General features: G+C 42.6%; 1 protein-coding gene across 1 annotated transcript; it reads left to right on the top strand.

The window, feature by feature from the left end:
• The first annotated feature begins 3,731 nt into the window (after positions 1–3,731).
• On the top strand, positions 3,732–13,185 carry bbc3 (BCL2 binding component 3). The gene is made up of 4 exons (XM_061782674.1): positions 3,732–3,978; positions 5,359–5,590; positions 9,711–9,907; positions 12,129–13,185. The coding sequence occupies exons 1-4, from the start codon at positions 3,904–3,906 to the stop codon at positions 12,222–12,224; spliced, it is 600 nt and encodes a 199-aa protein (XP_061638658.1). The 5' UTR covers positions 3,732–3,903; the 3' UTR covers positions 12,225–13,185.
• The last annotated feature ends 60 nt before the right edge of the window (positions 13,186–13,245 follow it).

Below are 13,245 nucleotides of genomic sequence, written 5' to 3'. Positions count from 1 at the left end.
AGAATGTTCCTCAACGAACAATTGGAAGGAATTTAGAGATTTCATCATCTATGGTCCATAATATCATCAAAAGGTTCAGAGAATCTGCATGTAAGCGGCAAGGCCGAAAACCAACATTGAATGCTCATGACCTTCGATCCCTCAGGCGACACTGCATCAAAAACTGACATCGATGTGTAAAGGATACCGCCACATGGGCTCAGGAACACTTCAGAAAACCAATGTCAGTAAATACAGTACAGTGCTACATCCATAAGTGCAAATTGAAACTCTACTATGCAAAGCAAAAGCCATTTATCAACAACACCCAGAAACGCCGCCGGCTTCTCTGGGCTCGAGCTCATCTAAGATGGACCGACGCAAAGTGGAAAAGTGTTCTGTGGTCTGACGAGTCCACATTTCAAATTGTTTTGGGAAATTGTGGACGTCGTGTCCTCCGGGCCAAAGAGGAAAAGAACCATCCGGACTGTTATGGACGCAAAGTTCAAAAGTCAGCATCTGTGATGGTATGGGGCTGTGTTAGTGCCAATGGCATGGGTAACTTACACATCTGTGAAGGCACCATTCATGCTGAAAGGTACATACAGGTTTTGGAGAAACATATGCTGCCATCCAAGCAACGTCTTTTTTACGGACGCCCCTGCTTATTTCAGCAAGACAATGCCAAACCACATTCTGCACGTGTTACAACAGCGTGGCTTCGTAGTAAAAGAGTGCGGGTACTAGACTGGCCTGCCTGCAGTCCAGACCTGTCTCCTATTGAAAATGAATTATGCATTATGAAGCGTAAAAGACGACAACGGAGACCTCGGACTGTTGAACAGCTGAAGCTGTACATCGAGCAAGAATGGGAAAGAATTCCACTTACAAAGCTTCAACAATTAGTGTCCTCAGTTCCCAAACGTTTATTGAATGTTGTTAAAAGAAAAGGTGATGTAACACAGTGGTAAACATGACCCTGTCCCAGCTTTTTGGGAACGTGTTGCAGCCATAAAATTCCAAGTTCATGATTATTTGCTAAAAACAATCAAGTTGATCAGTTTGAACATTAAATATCTTGTCTTTGTAGTCTATTCAATTAAATATAGGTTGAACGTGATTTGCAAATCATTGTATTCTGTTTTTATTTACGTTTAACACAACGTCCCAACTTCATTGGAATTGGGGTTGTAATTAGTTACTCCCCAACTGTGTTTAACAGGGTCCATGCTTATATATTTTTTTCGGTCTGTTTATTTTGAACAATATTTATTTTGGTGCACAACGCAGAGTAAAGCACTACCGACCCATAATCTTGTTTATTTGTGTGAAACGCTGGCAGAGGACATTTGCCCAGACATGTACCTGACTGAAGCTCCGCCCCCTCAAACCCCAATTCAGCATCCCGAGAACATGGATGGTGAGGAGGAGGAGGTAGGGGGGGATCTTTTCCAGATGATTAGACAAAAACCCACCCCCCTTCTTCCCTCTCTGCCCTGCAGCTGGGGTAGACAATGGGAGCGGGGTCAAAGGTCGTCACGGCGGGGGTGTCACGAGTCATTTGTGATGCTAATGCTATGCGGTGATGTCACTGTAAACACTTCTGCTACTACTACTACTACTCCAAGTGATATGGCTTTTTCCTGCCATGTGTCACTACAGTGTAAACATTAAAAAAAAATACATAAATCAATAAAAAAGCAGGCTGGGGATAAAGCTATGGATCTATGTATTTTATTATTACTGTATTTTGCGCTTCGCTGATTAGTTCCTGAGATGCAGTCACCTTAATAATTGCAAAATGTAAATATTGGCATCTGCAATGTGACACTAGCACTTGCAGTATTGCAGACCACTAACAATGAAAGATGAACATGACAATAAAGCTTTTTTTTTTTTCTTCTCTGTTTTAAAAGGCCACTTATGGCCTTTTATCGCCGCGCACATTTCAGCTTCAGGAATTTTTTTACCCAAGAATTTGCAATATTTAGGCTCTCGTGTCCAAATTTAATACCGGGGTAATTCAAAAGAAGTTGGTGGGGGGGGGGGAGTACTTTTGAGAGTTCCAAGAAACTTCGGGGTGTGGCATCTGCAGCGTTGAGCCTTCTTAAAGCAGTGTTGTCACAAACTTTTATTTCTGGCACTTGTGGGACTCCAGAACACAACTTAGACAATTGCAACGCAAGCTAAACGGTCCCAACACACAACAGTTCCTACTTCCAAGGTAAACGCTTGTGGTCAACTGCAGAAACTAAATTTAGGCCTATAGAAGACGATGCTAGTTTCCAGGTAGTACTTTTGAAAGGTCCCGGAACCTCTGGGATGGTTCCGGAAGTACCCAAAAAGAAAAAGTTCCTGGAAATGCAGCACAAACATGAACGCCTTTGTCTTCTCAGATAAATACAATGGTCCAGAAAACAACGCTATTAGCTGACTAGCATGAGGCCGACTGCGGGCATTCGGACACGTGTGTGCGTGTAGCGGGCGTGTGCGTCCGGGGATTCCCGATTCGACTAAGTGACGTGGCACGACACCTGTTTTCGCACCGTCTTACGGCCTTCGATTGGGCCTCAAGCCCTGACGTAAAAGCGCTGATTATTGCTACATATGCCGAGCAAGTGCAGCACAACGCGGAGAAACCTGACACTCATTGGCTGACTCGTTGTTTGCAAGTGGAGGGGAAAGCCGGCCGGGTTGGGGGTCAAAGCTCAGCATGCGTGCAGGTTTGTTTACATGCCGAAGAGGAAAGCAACTGTTAACATGCAAGTTCCTGCAGGCCGCGTTTTGATGACAGTGACACTTTGCATGCAAGGAGTTGAGCTAGTGACACGCACGTGTGAGTAAATAAAAAGAAAAAGTGGAAAAAGGATGTGAAGGAGGTGTGCAAGCGAGGAGGGGGCGGAGACAGCAGCTGGCGTCAGGGAGCATGTCAGCACTTGTTGTCGACTGGAGAGGGGGGGGGGGGGGGGGACGCACACCGGAAGTCAAGTCGGGGCTGTGCCGAAGTAAAAGCACAACACGTGGACGCGCTGTAACGTTGAGAAAGACACAAAACCACGTGAACGTGTTATGATTGATCAAATGCAATTATTTTGATGGAGTTTGGGGGAACACAACAATAGTTTGAGCATTAAAACATGTGCATGGCACTGTCATATATATAAAGACATATATTTTTAGATTAAAGTTGCATATTTTTTGGATAAAAAGTTGCATATTCGTTCTCGTAACGTTAGTGTTTTACTCTCCAAAACAAATGACTTTATATCTTGAAAATATACTACTTTTTTTCTTAAAAAATACACATTTTTATTTTATTAAATATACAACAGTCTTCACAGTGTGGTTCTAATTGTACTTTGTATGTCAGTTTAAAAAAAAATATATATATATTTACATAATATAGGATTTTGTTTGGTGATTTTTTTTAAGTTTTACAAATATCAATTATTCTACACAGTACCTAAATTCCCCAAAACAAATTTGACTTGAAGAAACTGTATGAAATTATTGAAAATTGAACTGAAAAAACTTTTTTTTTTATTTTTCTATTATTATTTTTTTTTTTCATACACTCCATTTCCTACAATATTTTAGATTCACAAATGGCATGCACGTAAAACGAAACTGTTAAAAATCACATTTTGTTGTTCGCATGGCGCGTCGGTCAAGTCAAACCTTTATTTTGAAACTCCTTCCCGGATGTTGCATGATCCTATAAAACCGAGGGAACCCGCCCGGCGGCAAAGAGTCGGGAAAAAAAAAAAAAAAAAAAAAAAAACGGCGGGCCAAACATGTCAAGCACTCGTCGGTAGCGGCCGCGCGAATGGACTCGTAACAATCTTCGACAAAACCGCGACAACCGGAGCCAAAAGTCAGCGAGCGAGCTCGCCTGACATGAAGTGAAACTCTCCAACCGAGCGCATGACACTTTTTTTCGCAGCGGCCCCGGGTTTGCGCCTCCGTCCACCGGCCAACACGGAGACACATCACCTACCGGTAAGGCAAGATGGCAAAATGGTGGCCGCCACCCGACGTCACCAAATGACGGACACCGCCAAACTAGCCCTAGGTTAACAAGCTCGCCAGGCTACTAACTAGCACTGCAGCGGCGTTTTACCTCCATTCAAGTTAACCCCACGCGAAAATGTTGCGGTAAATTTTTCTCTATGTTGATATACGGAGTGGACCGAGTGCGTGTGTGTTTTGTTTTAAACTCAATTCTTGACCAATAAAACGGTCTCTCGTGCGTTATGTTTACAAACAGTGTGAAATCCGAAAAATGGGGCGTGCTGCCCCCTGGCGACCGAGGAGGGGAAATGTAGGTCAAGCTGGGATCGAGGGCATGCTGCTCGAAAAGAAAAAAGTTGCGAGGAAATATTCTCCGCATTTTCGGGCACACTTAAAATCCTTCAATCGGCTAAGTCAGCTGTTCTTAAACCTTTTACGGCGACAAGCATCTTAAAACAAATACTTCGATCAAAATCAAGACATCGGCGTAGTAGTAGTAAAAATAAAAAACGAGACAGAAGCCCCCCCCCCCCCCCCCAAAAAAAAAAGTCTGTTTAATGTTATTGTAAGCCACTGTAACATTTTGAACACTGCGTTTAAATGTAGAAAAACAAAACAAAAAAAATATATAGGGGGGAAAAGTACTTGGATAATGATTCAATTAAAATGTATTGCATGTAAAAGTTAAGTGTAATTTGTTATTAAAGATTCAATGCAATTCTATTGAACTTCAAAGTTAAATACAACTAAACTGATCACTTGGGCAGTGATTCTTTCGTGTACCGAGTTTCACACAAAATCTTTTAAAATTAGAAATACATATATTTTAATTTAACAAAAATAATTACAATGGCAATATTTAAAGTATATTTTTAGTTATAATAATTTCAAGATGCAAATGTGATGTAATTTTACATTTTATGGCGCATCAAGTGGTATTTAGAACATTTGTATTTATTTATTTTTTTTACAAAAAACCCTGAAAATTCAATTTTTTTTTTAAATATTTTCTTTTGCTGTTTGAATGCTTTAAATCAATTTTGTTGTTGTGTGTTTCAAAGTAACACTTTTTCAACATTTGATTTGTAAAATAATTATTTTTTTAAATCTATTTCGGCATTTTTGGTTCATTTGGTTTTGTTTAAAGTATATTGATATAGTGTATTTAAACACTAGTCAAGCTGTGGAAAAAATACCTGTTTTCAAAGAAATATTTGGACTTTAAAGTAAAAAAAAGTAGACATAAAAGTTTGCAATCAAGTAGAAAAGCAGTCAGAAATATAACAATGTATGATGTTTAGTGTAGTCATGTGGTTACTAACCAATTTAATAGTCAAAATTATTTATTTCCATTTTATTTTTTTCCAGACTAGCGGCGAGATGGCACGTGCAGCGACCTTGGAGAATGTGGGCGAGGCCGCCGGAGGGGCGAGCGGCCCCCTGCCCCACCGGCACCCCGGCGCCTGCCGCTCCTTCTTGCACTCCTCGCCCAACAATCACCACCAGAACGGGCAGCAGAACCGCCAGGAACAAGCCAATCTGCCCACGCCACCGCCTTCGCCACCCGGCCAGCGGGGCGCCATCTCGGGAGAACAATCAGGTAGAATCTCGAATATTGACAGGATAATGTGCTCCAAAAGTGCACACATTGATGCTTACGTAAAATACTAAAAGATTGGAGTCACCGTCGTCGTTGTGGAAGTGAAAATGTTAAATAGCAACACTTCGGTACGCTACGACTGCAGGAGTAGTCCAAAATATAATTGTAAGTATGCCCATAGCTGTGGGCTATATCGGATTTTAAGGTCACTGCGTGTGTGTGCGTAATGCGCATGCACAGAGGATGTCGGGCTGGCGCAAGTAAAAACCGCAGCCGGCTTGCGCGTTTCTGAATAACGCTCGGCGTGGCCACCGACGACGAGCTGGCGTGCTCCGTGGGCGTCTCGGGCTTTAGGGCCTATGACGCCGCCGTAATAAAACGTTAAATCAAGCGTATCTCAAAATAACTTTTACGTCCATCTTCCGACAGACAATACGAATAGCCAATAATAATGTGAGTCGCTCCGCGCCGAACCAATCATGTGGCGTCAATACTGTCGACGTTTTTGTTTACTAATACTGTCAAGTTAGGTTGACGCGCACCGCACGTTAGCAGCGAGACGCAACCGGCGCTAATGTTTGTAGCCGTGGGAAAATACTCTTGAGATGTCGCAAATCCGCCCCCCCCCCCCCCCACCCCCCAAAAAAACCCACTGTTGAGCTTTTTGGGTCTTTCTTGTCGCTGATGTCATTGTGTACCCCCCATCCGAAAACAAAAACAAAACAAAAGACATGCTACCGGTAAAAGACCAGCACGGTAGAAAAGAAGGGATTCACGTGGCTGGATGATTGCCATTATTCATTTCTGGACTTACCGTATTATCACGACCATAAAGCGCACTTAAAAGTCTTCAATTTTCTCCAAAATGGACGGGGCGCCTTATAATGCGGGGCGTCCCCATTAGGTACGTAGCGCCGGTATGTGCAAACAACATCGGTTTGGCTAAGGACCCCCGAAAATGCCGCTTACGAAGCACAGTTTAAACGGCAAGCTGTCAGTTACGCGGAGGAACATGGGAATCGAGCAGCCGCGAGAGAATTCAAGATCAACCAATCCATGGTTGGCAAGTGGAGGAAGCAGGAAAACGAGCTTCGCCAAGTCAAGAAGATGAAGCAATGGATTAATGAGCAAAGAACAGCCCGGAGAAGGGTCTCTACGGTCACCATTCGACTGAGGGCAATAACGCTTGCAGAAGAAATGGAAATCGAACATTTTCATGGAGGTCCGTCTTGGTGCTTTCGTTTTATGAAACGGCGCCATCTACCCGTCCGGGCAAGGACGACCGTGGCGCAGCAACATCTGGCGGATTACAAGGAAAAGGTAGCCATCTTCCGCTCCTATTGCAGTAAAAAGATTGCCGACAAACACATCCGGACAGACCACATCACCAACGTGGACGAGGTGCCGCTCACTTTCGACATCCACACAGTCGAGAAGAAGGGGACCACCGCGGTTGCGATACGCACAACGGGGCACGAGAAGTCGGCTTTTGCTGTTGTGCTTGGTTGCCATGGTAACGGACAGAAACTGCCACCTATGGTGATTTTTAAGAGGAAGACGCTGCCTAAAAAAAAGTTTCCAGCCGAAGTCATCGTTAAGGCCAATCAAAAGGGCTGGATGGACCAGGAGAAAATGAGAGAGCGGTGTACGTAAAGAGACCGGATGTTTTTCCCCACGCGTCACTGTCCCTGTTGATCTGTGACTCCATGCGCGCCCATCTCACAGCCGTTGTGAAAAACCAAGTGCAACTAAGACTGGTGAGGCAACAGCGGGCGAGTTACGCCGCCATATGTGAATGGATTGTGGATGGCAGGGCTAAGGGATCCGCGTTGACCGTTGTCCGAGCTTTCGCGAAAGCCGGCATCGTTGCCGAACAGCCCCCCGCGGGGGGGGGCAACGAGACTGACTCCGACAATGACGAGAGGGAACCCGGCGCGTTAGAAGGAGAACTCGCCCAGTTGTTCATTTTCGGATACAGAAGATAAAGACTTTGATGGATGGATCAAAAAATAACGCGACGACATTGTTAAATACTTAATAAAGTACAACCGAACTCAGTTTTGCTCCCGCTGCCTTTTTCAAAGCATCGTTTTAGCGTGCATGCATGCTAGTGTATGTTTTAAGCTAGCGTATGTTTTACCACGCCTGCGGTGTGTCTTGTGTATGTGTTAAATACAGAAATAGACCCCGTAACAGAGACTGCACCTTTTAATACGGTGCGCCCGATGGTTGCCAATGACAAGCGAGGTGCTAATTGTTTTAATTGTCGTTGTGGCGGCTGCTTTTCCGCGCCTCGTCCGCCCCACGTAAGAAACACGAGTTCGTGCCCGTATCGTGGCACGCGGAGGCGCACATTGACGTAGTTTTGCGTACGTTGTTGACGCAAGTGCGAGCCAAAAGTGCTCCGACCAGTTTGTGGAGCGCATGATGTCGTTGGCACGTGCGGATGGAAACAAAAGTTGACGTCTGCGTTCTGAAAAATGCAAACCCGTCTCTGCCTTATGTCTTACAGCAGGCTGTTATTATTCTCTTTTTTTTTTTATTATTTTTTTTTTTTATATAATATACAGTGGCTCAATTAAAAACAAACATCAGGCAACTTGTGACATGAATGCAGTCAGAGTATTTTTTTAGAATATTAATTTGTAATTGTTGCTCCTTAACTAGCTTATTCATGCTGTCTTTGCTAAATGAGGTCTTTAAAAATAGTAATAATAAACCTCTTTCATATTTTAAACAATTACGATTTTTCTAGTAGCTTGTACTTTTTTGCAAAAAAAAATTAATGCAATTTACTTTTGACTCCGAATTACTTTTCAGTATTTTTAAAATAAAAAGAACCAATGTAGGAGGAAAAAGTATGTTTAATTACTAATTTAATTGTGAATAATTTTTAAAACTAGTACAGTTTTTTTTTTAGTAACGTCACTAAAAAAAAAAACTCATGGGAACAATGTGTTTTTCTAATTTCATTTTTAATGAAAATAGATTATTAAAAATAATGTTAGTTTTTATCCACCCATATTTTCCTGACCTTTTTTTTTTTTTTTCCCTTCGATGCCATGTACATTTTCTTTTGGGAAAAGTAGAATTCCAGTGGCTGTTGTCTTGTGTTTATCGCAAGATTTGGCCTGAATGGAAACTTGGGGGAAGTTTGTGCACCTTGTAAAGAAGTGACATGTTGGTGGCTCAGCTGCTGTGTGGGACCGCCCCCGCCCCCCACCCCCACCCCTTGGACTTCCTGCAGCTTTCCTGCCGTCCCTCCCGCTGCTGTTGGGCATGTTGAGACTTGTCCTACAGCAGCGGCGGCGGCGGTCCGCTCTTCCTGCCACCTCACACGCTTACCCAAACGCTCAATTAAAATTCGCAAAATACTATCATTAACGTGCTTTTCTGTCCAATAAACATAACTGACAATTTATTCAGGAAGATGTCTGCAGAGAATATTGTATACCACAGGGTGACTCACTAGTTACTCATATTTCTGAATATGCTTAATTTATTGTTATTGTATTGCTTACACACAAAAAATAAAATCTTCATAAGTGTCTTTGGTGCATCAGGTGTCTTTTAAAACAATTTTGAGCAAAAACTAACAGAAAATTCTCATCATTTTCGCCATTTCAAATGCTGATGTAACATTTTTCAATAAACCTCTAAATTTTGAGGATTTTGGTTCAATAAGACTGAATGTTGTTTTTAACATTACTGTATTTTGTTCATGTCTTTATGTATTTTTATAATCCTTGTTTTATAAGATTCTGTGTTAATAACCTTTGACAATCAAGTAAGTTATGTGTGACCCACCCTGTAGAGAAATAGTTAGTTGGGGAGTCGTCCAATCAGAGCGCAGCGCCCGGCTCCAACTGCCAATCAAGACAGAGCGTGCCGTCTTCCAGTCGCCTTGGCAACAAGCCACAGCCCTTTCTGTTTTTTTTTGTTTTTTGTTTTGTTTGTTTCTCTCCCGTCTAGTCTCCTTCTGCTAATCCTCCCGCCCCAAAAGCTGCCCAGGTTACCGTGGTGACCATTTCCATGGTAACCAGGCAGAAGAAAAGAAGTCATAAGTCAACAACAACAACAAAAAAGTCAAACTTCCTGTTTGTGACTCCTTCCTGCATAGACCAGCGGCAACGTCGGGAGGCGACCCGTCGGCGCGCCCACCTGCCGGACGCGCCGCCACGGGACGGGCGCCCGGCCGGCGGCGGCCCGCTTCCCGGACGCGAGGCAACGCTGGAGGCGAGGCGTGTGGACACCGCGGGCGTCGCCCGGCAACTCAGGACCATCGGCGATCAACTGAACTCCTCTGTGCTGAGAGCGGTAAGATCGTGGCGTGACGCCATGATGCATCCTGCATCATAAGATAACATTGCGTAATGTCGCAACGTCGTTATATAACGTAATAGCTAGGCCCTGCCCGATTAATTGATGTCGGCTGACATTAGCCCTTTTCAAATTGGCAAAAATAGACCAGATTTGTATTTTTAATTTACTTTAATTTTGTCATTTTTGTTATTTTACTTTCAAAAAATATTAGTATTAGCCCTTTTAAAATGAGCAAAATTAATTAATTTTATAATATATACAAATTTTTTTTTGTTATTTTATGTTTTTGAAAATAGTATTGAGCCCTTTTCAAATGGCCAACATCTTTGTTTGGTTTTTGTTTTTATTTTGGGGGGGAAAATATGATTTTTAGCCCTTTTCAAATCGGCAAAAATCGTCCAAGTTTTTGCAATTCTTTAAAAATCTATTTGAATTTGTTAAAAGATATTCATTTTTACGCGTTAAAAAATAAGACCAAGACATTCAAACAAACAACAATACAGGAAATACAGAATAAAACAGAAACAGCCAGACTGCACAAAAGCGCATCACGCATAAATAATGTTTTGCCAATAACTTCACTCATAATGTTGCTTCTATACTGCTTACGTTTATGGCCTAAATCAAAAAATGCTTCTCAGTTGTATAAAAGTGTTAAAGGACAAAGTACTGGAAAGCAGTCGAATGTTCATATCTTTGTTGTTGTAAGCGTTAAGGGACCAAAAAAAAAAAAAAAAGTCATGTCATTCATTATATAGTGTTCTAAATTAATCGGCCGATTAATCGGTTATCGGAATATTTTTCTGCCAAAAATCAGAATCGACCTCCAAAAAAATCTGTCGGGCCCTAATCGTAGCGTGTTGAAGTGACATCATTGCATGACCTCTGACATCACGTAATGTGACATCCTAGCCTAACGTCGGGGCGTGGCGTTGGGACATCATAGAGTGACGTCACAGCTTCACGCCATAGCATGACGTCACCGTGTCACATCATAGTGTGACATCATGGACATCTCATCATGACGTCACAGCATGACGTCATGATGTGACATCCCTCATGACATCATAGTGTCCCATCACAACGTGACATCATAGCGTGACATTATGCTGTGATTCTCGTTTGTTCGGCTGACAAATGGAGTGAGGGTTCAAAGGTCATTGTAGGATACATGTGACTGGCATCCATGTGACTTTTAGGCTGGCACGTGGACGTTGTAATCAGTAATCAGTAACTCAACATCCCACACGTGTGTGTGTGTGTGTGTGTGGTCTTGACTTTATTATGAATGAGCTCAGCTTGCTCAGACCAAACGTTGACGTAGTGCGCTGTCTTCCTTGTCTCCTCGCCGCTCCTCCTTCTCCTCGCGTGACGACTTGTCAACAGACGCTCTCACACCTCCCCCTCCTCAAACACACGCGCACGCACAGACGCTGCATGTCTGAGGGAGGCAGGCGATGACATCATCTTTGTTTACGTGCTCAAGGCTGATAGTGTGTGTGCGTGTGTGTGTGTGTTCTATAGACATTTTTGACCGTCCTCGTGTTAGGGTTGTCACTATTAACTCATTTTAGAATCCATTCCAGTCGAGTAATCAAATAATAATCCCCCCCCCCCACTATTATAATTATTATTATTATTTATTTTATTTTTAATATTAACATGCTTTTTATTCTCATTTATAAGTGATGTACTTCAATCCTTAAAGTGTACGTGTTGGTACAGAGTGTATGGTATAAATTTGGTGTACAGAATTTGAGACCGCAAAATGCTGAACGATTAGCGAGATTAGCATGAGCATGCTAGCAGTTACCTTTTTTCGGTCAAAAACCATTTAGCCTCATTTAAAAGAAGATCAGTCTTCTTTCATGAAGGACTTCGGAAATCTGAGAATATTTACTGTTTAGAGGCTGAAATCAGACGATGCAGACGATTTTAAGTCCAACAATGTCTGAATGGTTAATCAATTATCAAAAGTTGTGGATTCATCGATTAATTGTTGCACTTATCGGACAAACACAAAATCATCTGCGCACAAAAAAATCATAGACACAAAATAATACACACACAGATGATACACGCGTGTTATTGGGACACGTGTTGGCCTTGTGGAATTTTGTGTCGTCTCCATTTCAGGTCCTCCGAGTGGGTCGCTAATACGGTTAGCATGTTAGCTGCCGAACATGCTAACACGCTGTGTGTGTCTCCCCCCCAGCACGACGCCCCCCACTGGCAAGACTGGATCGACGCTGGCCGAGGCTTCCTCAACCTGGCGGCGCGGACCCTCAGCGCCCTCTACAGGATGGCGTAGGCCCGGCAAGCACGAGATGGGTGCAAGGTGTCGGTGCGTCTGCTGGTTTGGACCGCGGACGGCACTTGCCGCCTGTTTTTTGCTTTTGTTTTTGTTTTTTTATTTTGTCAACTGTGAAAGTGGAATCAAAAATGTTGAAATTCCACACCTGATGCTAAAGCTAATGGCTAGCCAGTTTTGTTAAATTAGCTTTTTTCCACAGATGAGCTTCCCTCCCCCCCCCCACACATGAAATTGTTTGGTTTCATTGTACACATGCAGTGCCTTTGTATTGACCAATCACACACGCACGCAATGTTGGTCCTCCATCTTGTGACTTTCGAGAATGTAAATACTCGTTACCGATCCTCCCCCCCCAAAAAAGTTTTGCGACGATGGTTAGAAAATAAATCCAGTGGATTTGAGATGTATTTCAAGCAAAAAAAAAAAAAACTAATTTGATTTGGGTCCCAGCAAAGTATTTCACCACATTTTAAAATGATTGTTTGATAGATAATTTATTTTGCAGTAGCATATTTGTAGCTTTTTGTTGTTGTTGTTGTTGTGGTTCGTCTTGTTTTCTATGATGTTGTTTAATTTATTTTGTTTCGGACATTCCTGCTGCGCGCGACAAAACGGGAAGCCGCAAATTAGCAGACGACATTAGCCTGATGGAAAGACGTAACTCGTGCAGGAATTGACACGCAAAGAAATCTGGATGTGCTCTCAAAGTGCACTTTTGACTTTTGTTCTGTTTCGAGCATTTGTTGACGTTTAGCATGTTTACCACAACCACTTTGCTTTGATACGTTAGCTAGCCGCGCATTTGCTAATGACGCGATCGCTTCCCGTTGGGCGACATTGTTAACAGCCCATCAACTGAACTCATCCAGTTGTTGTTTTGTTTTTTACTGTTGTAAAAAGTTTCTACTGGAATTTTCTACTTTGTTCTTTTATACAATAAAGTCAATTGATTAAAGTTGCCGTTTGTTTTTATTTACGTATGTAGACTCCCCTCCAAAAGTATTGGAACCGTTTGTGA

The sequence above is a fragment of the Phyllopteryx taeniolatus genome, chromosome 8 (assembly GCF_024500385.1).
Source record: "Phyllopteryx taeniolatus isolate TA_2022b chromosome 8, UOR_Ptae_1.2, whole genome shotgun sequence".
NCBI lineage: Eukaryota > Metazoa > Chordata > Actinopteri > Syngnathiformes > Syngnathidae > Phyllopteryx > Phyllopteryx taeniolatus.
Note: the sequence above shows the minus strand (reverse complement) of the source record. Positions and strands in the feature narration are given on the sequence as shown.